This window comes from Rhinoderma darwinii, chromosome 9 (assembly GCF_050947455.1).
Source record: "Rhinoderma darwinii isolate aRhiDar2 chromosome 9, aRhiDar2.hap1, whole genome shotgun sequence".
Classification (NCBI taxonomy): domain Eukaryota; kingdom Metazoa; phylum Chordata; class Amphibia; order Anura; family Rhinodermatidae; genus Rhinoderma; species Rhinoderma darwinii.
Window position 1 is genome coordinate 106,929,257 of NC_134695.1, and position 15,945 is coordinate 106,945,201.

The 15,945-nt window shown below is 41.7% G+C and overlaps 1 protein-coding gene across 2 annotated transcripts in view; it reads right to left on the reverse strand.

The window, feature by feature from the left end:
• PPP2R5B (protein phosphatase 2 regulatory subunit B'beta) overlaps positions 1-15,945 on the reverse strand; it is a 93,108-nt gene that overhangs the window by 54,289 nt on the left and 22,874 nt on the right. For both annotated transcript variants that reach the window (XM_075838744.1, XM_075838745.1), the window contains one exon: positions 6,073-6,269. In XM_075838744.1, the coding sequence (XP_075694859.1) occupies positions 6,073-6,269 (197 nt within the window). The remainder of the gene's footprint in view (positions 1-6,072; positions 6,270-15,945) is intronic.

A 15,945-nucleotide genomic window follows, 5' to 3' on the forward strand; every position in this document is an offset into this window, starting at 1 on the left:
TGCACGGTCAGCTTGATGTGATGCGACCAGCGCTGCACTAATGAGCGGCGACACTGAAGACAGAACATGGTGGGCGCATTACATAACACCCCCATGTTTTGTCTTCAGTGCAGCGCCAGCCGCATCACCTCATGCTGACCGCGCGCACACTTGTCAGGAGCGGGGCAATGGTTATATTACACAGCCGCAGCACCGCTCAAACAGCGGAGATGAGAGAAACCTCTCATCTCCGCAGCTATTCCCCTAAATGCTGCGTTCAAAGCTGGCCCATGGCCTCCCCAAGTACAACTAGTTTTTGCTGCGATTTTGTCGTGAATCGCGGGTAAAACTGTGACAAAACGGCGTTGTGTATGTCCTGTAAAGGACCTGCAGACATAAAGGTCACATGACCTTATGTTTGCAGTTCTTGTTACTAACTAGAGACCTGCTGGTCACATGACCGCAGGTCCTCCAACAGCAGCAAAAGAGAGGACCGTGAGGTGAGGTGAGCAGCTAGGTAAGTATAAGGGGATCATGGATTTGTTTAAGGGGTCTGTGTTTAGGGGGTCTGTAATTTGGGGTCTGTATTTAGGGTGTCTGTATTTAGGGGGTCTGTATTTAGGGGTCTGTATTAGTTTAAGGGGGTCTGTATTTATGGGGTCTGTATTAGTTTAAGGGGCCTGGGGGGTCTGTTTTTAGGGGGTCTGGTCTGGGGTCGGTATTTAGGATGTCTGGGGGCTGTATTTAGGGGTCTATATTTAGGGTGTCTGTATTTAGGGGGTCTGTATTAGTTTAGTGTCTAGTTTGGGGTCTGGTCTGTCGTTAGTATTCAAGGGGTCTGGTCTGGGGTCTGTATTTAGGAGGTCTGGGGTAGATATATGCCAGTACATTAAAGTTTAAAAATAAAAAAGTAAAAAAATAGTAATGTTAAATAAAAAAAATACACATACGCATTATTTACAAAAAACATTAAAATAAGTCTCAATACATAAAATATACACATATTCGGTATTGGTGCAGCTGAAATAATGAGCACAGCAATTTTTTTTCGTCATTTATGATGTGTACGCTATAAAAAAGTAAAATATAAAACGTCTTTCTTTTACTTATTAATGTAAGGCACAAGGTGTGATGAATTTAACTTCCATGGGCCTCATATTAATAGTAATAAACCCCATCATGTACCTTACACATTAACCCAATGTTGTCAATTATGACTGTTGGCAGAGTATCGTTTTGGTATTGAAAATCGCAATACTACACAAAGTATCGGTATCGAAGTCCAAATTCTGGTATCGTGACAACCCTACTATATGGTGGTATTATTATTCAGTCACTGTATGGTGGTATTATTTAGTCACTGTATGGTGGTATTATTATACAGTCACTGTATGGTGGTATTATTATACAGTCAGTACAGTGGTATTATTCAGTCACTGTATGGTGGTATTATTCAGCTACTGTATGGTGGTATTATTATACAGTTACTGTATGGTGGTATTATTATACAGTCACAGTACAGTGGTATTATTCAGTCACTGAATGGTGGTATTATTCTCACAGTAGAATGGTATTATTCAGTCACTGTATGGTGGTATTATTATTCAGTCACAGTACAGTGGTATTAATCAGTCACTGTATGGTGGTATTATTATACAGTCACTGTATGGTTGTATTATTATCCAGTCACAGTACAGTGGTATTATTACTCAGTCACTGTATGGTGGTATTATTATTCAGTCACAGTACAGTGGTATTATTCAATCACTGTATGGTGGTATTATTATTCAGTCACAGTACAGTGGTATTACTCGGTCACTGTATCGTGGTATTATTCAGTCACTGTATGGTGGTATTATTATTCTGTCACTGTATGGTGGTATTATTCAGTCACTGTATGGTGGTATTATTATACAGCCACTGTATGGTGGTATTATTTTACAGTCACAGTACAGTGGTATTATTCAGTCACTGAATGGTGGTATTATTCAGTCACAGTACAGTGGTTTTATTCAGTCACTGTATGGTGGTATTATTCAGTCACAGTACAGTGGTTTTATTCAGTCACTGTATGGTGGTATTATTCAGTCACAGTACAGTGATATTATTCAGTCACTGTATGGTGGTATTATTATACAGTCACTGTATGGTGGTATTATTACCCAGTCACAGTACAGTGGTATTATTTAGTCACTCTATGGTGGTATTATTCAGTCACTGTATGGTGGTATTATTACCCAGTCACAGTACAGTGGTATTATTTAGTCACTCTATGGTGGTATTATTCAGTCACTGTATGGTGGTATTATTATACAGTCACAGTACAGTAGTATTATTATTTAGTCACTGTATGGTGGTATTATTATTCAGTCACAGTACAGTGGTATTATTCAGTCACTGTATGGTGGTATTATTATCCAGTTACAGTACAGTGGTATTATTTAGTCACTGTATGGTGGTATTATTCAGTCACTGTATGGTGGTATTATTATTCAGTCACAGTATAGAGGTATTATTATTCAGTCACAGTACAGTAGTATTATTATTTAGTCACTGTATGGTGGTATTATTATTCAGTCACAGTACAGTGGTATTATTCAGTCACTGTATGGTGGTATTATTATCCAGTTACAGTACAGTGGTATTATTCAGTCACTGTATGGTGGTATTATTCAGTCACTGTATGGTGGTATTATTATTCAGTCACAGTATAGAGGTATTATTATTCAGTCACAGTATAGAGGTATTATTATTCAGTCACTGTATGGTGGTAGTATTCAGTCACTGTATGGTGGTATTATTATACAGTCACTGTATGGTGGTATTATTATACAGTCACAGTACAGTGGTATTATTCAGTCACTGAATGGGGGTATTATTCAGTCACAGTACAATGGTATTATTCAGTCACTGTATGGTGGTATTATTCAGTCACAGTACAGTGGTATTATTCAGTCACTGAATGGGGGTATTATTCAGTCACAGTACAGTGGTATTATTCAGTCACTGTATGGTGGTATTATTCAGTCACAGTACAGTGGTATTATTCAATCACTGTATGGTGGTATTATTATTCAGTCACAGTGCAGTGGTATTTAACAAAGATGTATCCTAAGCATATACCATACAATCAGATATAACTACCAATTGTCAAACTTCGAAAAATATACCTGATACAAAAATTACATCAATTCGCAATTGAGTAAAACATTTAAATCTTTATTGTCCCATTAGGGAAAAATTACCCACTGAATACATACGATTAAAGCAACAATTAATTTAACACCCCCAACCCCCCTCCCCCCCGGAATTGGAATGTCATAATCCATAGTAACAGCCATATAACTGCATGCAGAGTATAAGAGTATTGCCCAGAGATCAGGAATCTAGAATCTAATCTCCTTCAAATGGCATGAATTACTGCATAACACATGTTATATATACTAAATTATACAAATATAGATGATGTTTTATTTACCTATGGTGGACATGATGACAAATTCCCTATCCGAGGCACACCTCAAAGTGCAGTGGTATTATTCAGTCACAGTACAGTGGTATTACTCAGTCACTGTATGGTGGTATTATTCAGTCACTGTATGGTGGTATTATTATTCAGTCACAGTACAGTGGTATTATTCAGTCACAGTACAGTGGTATTACTCAGTCACTGTATGGTGGTATTATTCAGTCACTGTATGGTGGTATTATTATTCAGTCACAGTACAGTGGTATTATTCAGTCACAGTACAGTGGTATTATTCAATCACTGTATGGTGGTATTATTATTCAGTCACTGTATGGTGGTATTATTATTCAGTCACTGTATGGTGGTATTACTCAGTCACTGTATGGTGGTATTATTCAGTCACTGTATGGTGGTATTATTATTCTGTCACTGTATGGTGGTATTATTCAGTCACTGTATGGTGGTATTATTATACAGTCACAGTACAGTGGTATTATTCAGTCACTGAATGGTGGTATTATTCAGTCACAGTACAGTGATATTATTCAATCACTGTATGGTGGTATTATTATTCAGTCACAGTACAGTGGTATTATTTAGTCACTCTATGGTGATATTATTCAGTCACTGTATGGTGGTATTATTATTCAGTCACTGTATGGTGGTATTATTATTCAGTCACAGTACAGTGGTATTATTCAGTCACTGTATGGTGGTATTATTATACAGTCACTGTATGGTGGTATTATTACCCAGTCACAGTACAGTGGTATTATTTAGTCACTCTATGGTGGTATTATTCAGTCACTGTATGGTGGTATTATTATTCAGCCACTGTATGGTGGTATTATTATTCAGTCACAGTACAGTGGTATTATTCAGTCACTGTATGGTGGTATTATTATACAGTTACAGTACAGTGGTATTATTTAGTCACTGTATGGTGGTATTATTCAGTCACTGTATGGTGGTATTATTATTCAGTCACAGTATAGAGGTATTATTATTCAGTCACTGTATAGTGGTATTATTATTCTGTCACTGTATGGTGGTATTATTCAGTCACTATATGGTGGTATTATTATACAGCCACTGTATGGTGGTATTATTATACAGTCACAGTACAGTGGTATTATTCAGTCACTGAATGGTGGTATTATTCAGTCACAGTACAGTGGTTTTATTCAGTCACTGTATGGTGGTATTATTATTCAGTCACTGTATGGTGGTATTATTCAGTCACTATATGGTGGTATTATTATACAGCCACTGTATGGTGGTATTATTATACAGTCACAGTACAGTGGTATTATTCAGTCACTGAATGGTGGTATTATTCAGTCACAGTACAGTGGTTTTATTCAGTCACTGTATGGTGGTATTATTCAGTCACAGTACAGTGGTATTACTCAGTCACTGTATGGTGGTATTATTATACAATCACTGTATGGTGGTATTATTATCCAGTCACAGTACAGTGGTATTATTTAGTCACTGTATGGTATTATTTTTCAGTCACTGTATGGCAGTATTATTCATCCTTTGATTCTTTATTTGGTCACTGTATGGTGTTATTAATTTCAGTAATATGCAACTATTTTGTTACTGCATGGTGGCATTATTTAGTCACCGGGTATTGAGTGTAGTACCCTTATCACCTCAGGTGGCAGAAACCGATCCTGCCTGTTAATGTAAAACCATTTATGTGTCCCTAAAATCTAGTCCTAACATTAATTTCCAATGTGTATTTTTAACATGTGGACGTACATTTTTTTAAGTTAGTACTAGGTCTATATAAAGGAGTTTTCTATCACAATAAACTTTTTGATGGCATTATAAATATATATATATTTTTATTTTTTTGGTTTTTTTTTGCATTACAGTTTTCATCTGTAGCTGGAGTTAAATGATAAGGTTGTTCTGGGTAATGTTTGACTCATCAGATCTGACTTTAATACTAAATCCTGGTGACCACATTAATACCCGGATTAATACTTCAGTTGGCACTATATAGAGAGTTGTGAAATAAAGAATCTGCCTTCTCTCTGGAAGACAGCCAAAAAACCTTGTAGATTTGCGCCATTTCCCCTTACTTTAGTTAATAAATGTGACCTAAAATATGTCTCCTTAAAGACCACGTCCACTTTTCTCATCACTTCGCAAATCTGCTGAGTAAGGAGAAGGGTTCCATATTTTTGCACAAATTTGGCGCACATCACGATGCAACTTTTTAAAAGTCACATTTCACCCTAAAACTGGTGTAAACAGTTTGATAAGTGTGGGCCATTGAGTCTACTTGAGGTCTGCACATGGTTAATTGTGATGCCATCTATAAACTTCACGCACAACTGAGCTGTGTCCCTCCTGCCAAGTACATTTCTTGAGATGCTGTATGTAGACCACTTTAAATATAAAGGGGCCCCGTATTTTTAAAATTATGTAAATAACAATAATTTTAACTATTAAAACTTAGCTTATAGTTTGGATCTCTCATGTCAATCTTTACATGTCATTTCTGAACAGAGACAGAGATGGGGGGCGATGTAGCATGGGATTTTTATATTTTATTAAATGCAATGATAATAAATCTTCTTCCCAATGTCAACCCGTTGTGAATTACTCACCATTTTAATGATCTCAGGATAAACGGGTTCTATGAGCACTCCTCTGTTTGTGGCAATACACTCGACCAGCTCATTTAAGGCGGCCCTCTTAATCTCCTTGCCTTTCAGGTCGGCCACACAGTCCATAAAATGGAAGATAACTGAGCATTGTTGCAGCTTCTTACAGAACAAATCGTGTAGCTCAGAAACAGGAGCATCTGCAAAGAAAAGCAAAATAAAATTCCAATCAATGTTGCTTCGGACATATTAAAGAGGTTCTCCAGTCAGAAAGACAAAGCAAAACCCTCTCCCCAACAAACTCAAAGTCACATGGCAGTAGGTGGTTAATATGTTGCTGCCTAAGAAGATGCCATGTTTCCACCGGATGCCCTGTGCCTGTCTTATCCTGACCTCAGTTGCGGAGCCTTCTTATAGAGTAAGAACATTAGGGGGTTGTTTTCTGGTTTCAGCAAATGAAATTTTTTTTTGTATAATTAAAAGTTACACAATTTTCGAATATAATTTTTGCAAAAATTCATCATGGTTTTCAAGATTTCTGCCTGTTGTTATTCAGTAGAAACCTTCATTATTTACTTCCAGTGGATAAAATTCTGTCCATGGTCATGTGATGGACACACAGGTGCATGGCTCGTTACAGTAAGGGTATGTTCACACGGCTTAACAAAAAACGGCTGAAAATACGGCTGTGACATTTTTTAGCAACTCGTGTTTTTCGCTGCATTTTTTACGGCCGTTTTTGGAGCTGTTTTTCTATAGAGTCAATGAAAAACGGCTCCAAGAAGCACTTCCTTTTCGCGGGCGTTTTTTTTTTTACGTGGCCGTTTTTCAAAACGTAACAGAACGCCGTTTTCCCATTGCAATCAATGGGCAGATGTTTGTAGGCATTCTGCTTCTGATTTTTAGGCAGTTTTTCGGCAGTTTACGGCCCGAAAAACGTCCGAAAATAAGCTGTGTGAACATAACCAGACAGTATGTGTATCAGAGCTGTGTCTTCTAACAATCACAGCATCTGCGTGTTCATCACATGACCATGGACAGAACTTTATCCACTGGAAGTGAACAATGAATGTTCCTACTGAATAACTTGTGAAGGGAAGAGGGGAATAGTGTGTGGTTCTACAACCTGAGAGAAACTATATTGACACACAAATAAATGTTATTATAAAAGTGTCCAATGTGGATCTGCATGAATCTGAGTGCAGAAGACCAAAATTAGCCTATAAAGATATTTCTATCCAACAGTGCCAGCGGCAGTGGTCACTGTTTTACCAATGCCAGTCACCACTCCTGCAATTATCATATTTAGTGTCCCTATTGTATGAATACTGTAGGAAATGGCAACTGGATAAGCCAAAATAAATGTCACTTGTTATATGATTTCCTGGATAATGTTGATGGCTGTTTACATTAATATCAAAATTCTCTGGAACATAGATGATGACTGCTGGCCAAAGGCTGGTAGTTCCCTATTCAGGAGAACTAAACCAGCAAAGTGACCAGCAGATAGGTCTTTATAAGACTAGGGCAAGGTGTGTCGTGGCATCGACTCACTCTGTACCTAGTACGAGGCAGTGAGCCCTGGGTTAGCCCCTCTCACCTGCACCACTGGTAACAGTGGAGGAAGTGACAGGCGGTAGTACGATTGAGCTCCGGAGTCGGTCTCAATTGCGTGAGCCGCTCACATAGCAATAAGCCACTCATAGCGTGTGACGCTATGTGTAATGCTCTGTCAGTAATGTTGAATCACCTGACAGTGGACACCGCTGAGTTGCCTCTCACTCACCCCGCTAGTGGTAGAAGCGGAAGCAGCGAGAGAGCACAAAACCAGGGTTAGCCAGAGGTGGACACTACTTGCTGGCTCTGTTGGATACTAGAGAGACCCTAACATATGGACCATTAAAACTGAGCATCGGACGCATTTAAAGAGGCTCTGTCACCAGAATATCAAATCCCTATCTCCTATTGCATGTGATCGGCGCTACAATGTAGATAACAGTAACGTTTTTTTTTTTTTTTTTTAAAAACGATCATTTTTGGCTAAGTTATGAGCAATTTTATATTTATGCAAATGAGCCTTTCTAATGGACAACTGGGCGTGTTTTCTCTTATTTCCAACTGGACGTGTATTGTGTTTTTAGCAACTGGGTGTGTTTACTTGTTTCACTGCACAATCACACTGTGCTGTGGATCATGCTGGGCTGGAACAATGAGAAGTGCAGGACACTGATTGGTCACTGATTGGTCGGCCTCATACACTCCTCTGTACAACACACAGTTGGTAAAAAGTAAAAACACGCCCAGTTGTCTAATGAGAAACTCATTAGCATAAATCTAAATCAGCTCATAACTTGCTCAAAAATGATCGTTTTTCAAAATAAAAACCACTGCTGTTATCTACATTACAGCGCCGATCAGATTATGTAGGAGACAGGGCACTTATAATCTGGTAACAGAGCCTCTTTAAAAATGCTCAGAAACGAGCGCTGCAGGTTTTTTCTGCCTCCTATTGATTTCAATGGGAGGTCAGAGGTGGAAAACACAGCAAGAAAGGACATGCCGCTTTTTTTCCCCGCGAGCGGCCAAATGCTGCCCGGGAGAAAGTAACGCCTTTGCCTCTAATTAAAATCAACGGGGGACAATTTTGGAAGTTTTTTGGCGCTGATTCTGACGTGATCTCCGCCTCAAAATCAGCGCCAAAATTTTTTAATAATTTGGATAATATTTTCTGCAGTGTTGGCTTCTTGGCTAGTATTTACCCTGCTCCTTTAGAAAAGAGTTATGATCAGTGACTCAAGCTTAGCTGCATTGGTGAGAATTGTCTAAGGGTGCAGTCACACGCGCCAGGTTTTGCTGCAGAAATGCTTGCGACTGAAAATGAATACCATTCATCTGAATAATACTTGCAGAAGTCCATGTGCTTGCTGCAGAAATAACAAAACTCTCAACTGCCGGTGGGGGAATAAGCTACTGCCCGAGACCACCACCATTAGTTGTGAGTTCAAGAAATGGACAGTTTATTGTTATTATGGTATTTACTGTCCATTATGTCCATTATTTCCTTCATTGGCGTCTTGGTGTTCGGCATTCCTTTATTCCATTGCCTCTCCCTCTGTTCTCACTTATTATTTCTTATTCTTTCTCCTTTCACAGTGACCACTAATATCCCTCATCTGTGAGTTTCCTTTTAAGCTGGATTCACACAAACAGCGTTTACTTGGTGCTTTAAATAGCATTTTTTTTCATGCATTTTTAAGAGATTTGAAATTAAAGTCTATAGTAAAATATCAAATTACGTCACACAACTGCATTTTGGTAATATTCCACAATAAGAACTCATGCACGCTGCAAAGTCGTGTGAAGGCGGCTGTACAGCAGCACAGGGAGTCCCCTGTGTCTCCTTACTATGCCATATAATGCTCTGTATAGTGACTATGTCCATATACAGTGATATACAGTATGTCAGAGATATTTTCCTAGAGAATCAATGCCTCTAGGTTAGCATAGCTCTGTAATATGCCATCCGATAGAGCACACAATGCGTAATGAAAGAATGGGACTTCATGCTACAGATTACAAATCTAGGGAGGTGTTAAACGTTTATAGCAGGGGTGTGCAGATTAAGGCCCCATGCACACAACCGTGCCCATAATCACAGTCCGTAATTACGGGCACGGACGGCCGTGGACAGCCATCATGCCCGTGCTCCCATATAAAGTATGGGAGCACGGACCGTAAAAAGCAAAAAATAGGACATTTTTTACAGAGCCTTTCTACGGCCCGGACACCTTCTCGTAAATAATTCCAATAATCAGAGTTTTAGGAGGTAATAAAAATAAAGTTTCAAATAGGGAGGTTATCAGGAAACGCACTGTTTTAAGGGCACATTCAGACGTGGCGGAATTGCTGTGGAATTCGGCTGCGGACAGTCCGCAGTGGAAATCCTTTGCAGACAGTTTGTTCATTGGTTTCCACACCTTTTTAGTTATCTTCGTGCAGACGTTGCGGAAAACTCCGCTGCGGACCATAGGCTGCTGTGCCGAATTTTGAGTTCGCAGAATGCACTGCCTTTGCGGAGAAGTGGAATTTCACTGCGTATTTCAACCTTTGCAATGAAAAAACCTAAATCTGTGGCAAGTCCGCTGTGTTTTCTGCAATGTCTGAATTACCTGTCAAATATCCAAATGTTGGTGCAGATTTGTTGCGTAATTGCCCCAAATCTGCACCAACATTTGCAGCGGAAAAATTCTGCCACGTCTGAATGTGCCCTAAGTGTGGCACCTCCTGACTATAGGGGGAAGTTAGCGTTAATTTTGCTGGGGATGAAGGGACACACCTGATTGGGCATTGCTTGTCAGGTGGGTTATATATCCCTGGCTGGTTAAATTCATGTGATTTCCTGGGGGTGGTCCCCAGTGAGAGTTGTCCGGCCTTTCCTTCCCTTTTATTTATTTTGGAATTTTATTTTTCCAGTTTCAGACAACTGTGCATTTTGCAAATGTTTTAATTCACAGCTTGCAGAAAAATAATGTTATGGTAGTTGGGGGTCATTGGGTGGTACATGCTGCTGGTTCTCTGTTTAAGGGCATTTCCACGCTGATGGCGTTTTACATAAATAAGAGAAAGAATGTTTTTAACATCTGAAAATAAAGTTGTGGCCGTTATAACTTGTGTTGTCTCGTTACTATTATTGCCAAATTATGTGTGCCTGTTGATGGAGAGAGAGGGTGAACGTAGGTTTTACTTTTACCAGCATTCATAGTTGCCAGCTGTCTGTGAAAAGTATCACCCAGAAATAAAAAAGTTAAAATCAGATAGTAGTAAAATAGTAATAACATTCTGACAGTACTGAATCCTCTAGTTTCAGTCTATTAACATCCCATATGGCAACACAGATAAGGGTATTCCTTTTATATAAAGCTGTGTCCCAGGTTCCCTGTCACTCTACCACCGGGTTTCCTACATGCAAAGCACTTGCATGTAAGGCTATGTTCACACGGAGTATTTTGGGGGAGGAATATCTGCCTCAAAGTTCCAAACGGAATTTTGAGGCAGATATTCCTCCCCCAAAATACTCCGTGTGAACAGCAATTATCGCGCCGTTTTTCGCCCGCGGCCATTGAGCGCCGCGGGCATAAAACAGCGAGATATACGCTTTCTCCTGCCTCCCATTGAAGTCAATGGGAGGTCGGAGGCGGAAGCGCCCGAAGATAGGGCAGGTCGCTTCTTTTTCCCGCGAGGCAGTTTTACTGCTCGCGGGAAAAAGACGCCGACGCCTCCCATTGAAATCAATGGGAGGCGTTCTCGGGCCATTTCTGCCGAGTTTTGCGACGCGGTTTCCGCGTCAAAAAACTCGGCAAAAGGGGGGGGCGTGGCCAACTGCCGACGGGACCGGTCGCATGATTTAGGAGCTCCGCTTTCGGCCCCGATTTCCCTACATTTATCCTGCTGACATACCGCTACAATTCCTCACAGAGCCAGAAGACAACCTCGCCGACATAAAGAGGGTAACATGAACCGTACACGGCATTCCATGGCTGCAGAGAAGTTGAAGGAGTTTGCCCGCGCTGCTCCTCAAGATGGCGCCGACGCCTCTTCCTCCTTGCCGCCTCCTCCACCAGAGAACACACAGCCAGAGGCTCAGCCTGCTCCTGAGCCGGAACTAACGCTGGCGCAGGTATCAGCCAAGCTCCTGGACGCTATACAGCTCTCCACCTCTTCCCTGACAGGAAAGATTGCTGAAGTAAAGTCGGATGTGGGACTCCTCAGACAGGACCTGCAGAACTTAAGGGACCGGGTGAGGGAGACGGAGGACCGCATTTCTGGGCTAGAAGATAAAGTGGCGCCACAGACAGGAAAGCTGGCACAGCTGGATAGAGTGGCGACTCAATGGCTACAGCGAGCAGACGACCTGGAAAATCGCCTGAGACGCAATAATATACGGATCCTTGGGCTCCCTGAGCGCTGTGAAGGCAGAGACCCCAGTTCCTTTATTGAAGCCTGGTTTAAAGAAATTCTACCAAATGCTGTATTATCGTCATCTTATACCATTGAAAGGGCGCATCGTGTACCTGGCAGACCACCGCCGCCGGGCGCCCCACCGAGACCTCTGCTAGCACGCTTCCTCAGCAGTCGGGACCGGGATGCTATCCTGCAAGCTGCCCGTACGCATGGAGAAATCCGATTCCAGAATACCACTATCCTGCTCTTTCCGGATTTTTCTGCGGCATTACAGAAAACGAGGGCTTCATTTGTACCAGTCAAGAAACGGTTGCGAGATCATCAAATTATTTATTCAATGGCGTTTCCAGCGCGATTGCGGGTTATACACCAAGACAAGACGGTTTTCTTCAACACACCGTTGGAGGCGGATGAATGGCTGTCTTCACTGGGACGCTCTCCTCGAAGATAGAACTGGAGACTGCAACAACATATGGAACTGTTCACTGTGAACACTTGTTACACCTGCCTTCCTACACGGGATCTCGTTTTGGATGTCCAGATGAGTATTAATCTATCTTATCCTGGAACGATGTTCTCATGCAAGTTCTGCCTTATATTATTCTCGTAATTTCTTATATGCAAAGTTCTGAGAGAAGAATTGCGAAACATGTAGTAATACCGTTGTTTATTATTATATTGATGTAATGGGCGCCGTAAAGCAGATGACTATAAAGGGTATTACTCTCTGTATACATGACCCCTCAAGTTAAGTTGATAATTTGCATAATGGGCGGGTGGAAACTGGCTTATCTTTTCTAAGAAAAACAATATGTAATGTTTGTAGTTAGCGGACAATTACCCGCGAAATTGGGAATCACAACGCCGGTTCCTTTTACCTCAATTGTGCTTCCTTCCTTTTTTTTCTTTGTTCCTGCTCACCTGTATTAGTCATCTGATATATAGGTGATCCCCCGTTTTGCCTCAATTATCACTTTTGTGATAATAAAAAAGCGTAGCAATCAGTGCATAGCATTGGTTGTTCTATATTTGTTATTGCTGATAACCTGACTGTTTTACTGCATATCTCAACTGAAAGCATTTAGCATTGTTCTCTTATTGGTATATTCTTAGCAATTGAAGTATTATGACATTATCTATTCTTTCTGTGAATGTGAGGGGTCTGGGAGACTCCCATAAGAGGAACCTGACTTTTTCATTTATCCGGCAGCAAGGTCCACAGATAATATGCCTTCAAGAAACACATCTTATACAATCTACTGTCAGCTGCTTAAATAGAACATGGATTCAGTGGTCGGCCCATTCTACGCACAGTACATATTCTAGAGGGGTTTCCATTTTGATACATAGATCGCTCAGATGGGAACCGGGTGCACTGCAGACAGACAAGGAGGGCAGGTCAATTTTTGTGCATGCATGGATTGAAGGTCAGCAGTTCGTACTGATTGGGCTTTATCTTCCTCCTCCGGCCTCCATGACTGTGTTATATGAGGCGGCCAAATTTGCATCCCAATTTCCAGCAGCTGGGGTGATATGTATGGGAGACTTCAACCTTCTTCTAGATCCTTCCACAGACAAGTTTTATCCAGGTCCGGTCCCTGGGCATCTGCCCGGGTCTACTCCACTGGCGGGCTTTTTGGGGGAGATGGGTTGGATAGATATGTGGAGACAGCGCCATCCCAATGGTCGCGAATACACATGCTTCACACCTGGGAGAAACTCACTATCCAGGATTGATTATGTGTGTAGTAACGCCAGAGCTTACGGCATGTTGGAAAGTATCTCTCACTTAACTAGAGCAATGTCAGATCACTCTCCTATAATAGTAAAGCTCAATTTACGACCCCATCACCTATATAGAGGGCCTAGGAAAGTTCACCCATTCTGGCTTAAAGTATTTGGGGATCAGGACCGCATCCCGGATCAATTGACCGTGTTCTTTGCAGAAAACCTTCCCTTTGACAACCACTCAGCCTTATGGGACGCATTGAAGGCATACCTGCGTGGGTGTTTGCAGTCCTCGATCTCCTACCACAAAAGGCAGGCCTCTGAGGTGGAACAACTGCTGGCAGCTGAATGTACAACTTTAGAGGCCGCATTCATAGAAGATCCCACCCCATTGAACCAACAGACGTGGCTACAGAGAGGCAGGGAATATGTTCATCTCCTGCAGGAAAAAACGAAGCGTCGCATATTCTTCTCCAACCAGAAATACTTTGAACTGGGTAATCAATCCAGCAGCTTGCTGGCACACATGATTCATAGTAATTCGTCCTCGCCAGCAATATTGCGTATTCACTCCGCGGCAGGGGTAGTGGTACACGACAATGAGCGGATTATGTCTCGCTTCACTGAATTCTACAAAGAACTCTACGAATCTAAAATACAGGTGTCTCCACAGAACATCAGGGATTACCTACTGGACATGGAGATTCCACAACTAACGGAGTCACAGAGGGAGTTTATGGAAGCCCCTATCACGCTACCTGAACTATCGGAAGCATTGACCACCATGGCAAAGGGCAAGGCATCGGGCCCTGATGGACTTCCCCTGGAGGTATACACTAAATATCAGGAGCAACTCCTACCACAACTACTGGAAATATTGAATGCCTCCTTTGGAAAAGGAACTCTGCCGGCCTCAATGTATGATGCGACTATAATTGTACTTCTGAAGCCGGATAAAACTCCAATGGATTGCGGATCTTACAGGCCCATCTCTTTACTCAACACAGATTACAAACTGCTGACTAAAGTACTGGCTCTTAGACTAAATTCCGTCATCTCTGACATTATTCACCCGGATCAATCGGGGTTCATCCCTGGGAGGAGTACGTCTGATAATCTGAGGAGAGTCCAGACGGTGGCGCAGATAGGCGAGCGTAACAAAAACAACTGGGCCCTGGCCTCCTTGGATGCGGCTAAGGCTTTCGACTCTGTGGAATGGACCTACTTAGCTAGTGTTCTGTCTAGTTTTGGATTCGGCCCTGCATTTGTGTCATGGATACAGATAATTTACAAGCATCCCAGGGCTAATATAGCGCTGAATGGCCTCACATCTACCTCCTTTGACCTAGGTAGGGGAACTAGGCAGGGCTGCCCCCTGTCACCCCTACTATTTGCACTGGCAATGGAACCATTGGCAATACTCATCAGATCAGATCCGGAAGTAAAAGGGGTCCCACACAAGACGGGTGAGGACCGTATTGCACTGTACGCAGATGATATTATGTTATTTGTTTCGCAGATACAGTCTTCCCTCCCGAGAATGATGCATCTTATAAACACCTTTGGAGATTACTCTGGACTGCGCATTAACTGGTCCAAATCGACCATCTTGTTTTTACAGCCTGGGGAAACACAGTCGGCGGGCTCCACGAGAGAAGGACTTGCTGTAGTTGACCAATTTAAATACCTGGGTATACTCATTACCAGAAAGGCGGCAATCTCCCTACAACTCAATGTGTATCCTCTATTATCCATTGCCAGAGAAAAGTTTAAGATATGGGCGGCCCTCCCATTGTCGGTCATGGGACGAATTAATCTGATTAAAATGGTGATACTTCCTAAGAGTCTTTATATTTTACAACATATATTCACTCCCATACCAAAGTCCTTCTTCCGGAAACTGGAGTCCCTCATCATTTCCTTTATATGGGGAAGGTCTAGGTCAAAACTGGCCTTACAGAAGCTACAAAGACCAAAGGAGATGGCTGGTATTGCTCTCCCGGACATTTATTTATACTATCTGGCCGGCCAACTCAAATACCTAAGCACCTGGACGCAAACCAAACGGCCCCCGGGCCTTGAGGGTATGTTACTGGACTATTCTGCACATAAGTCATTGTGGCCGTTGTTGTTTCATCAGGACGTGCCAAGATCCTCTTTACTGCCTGTCTGTCGAGTGGCAAGGGA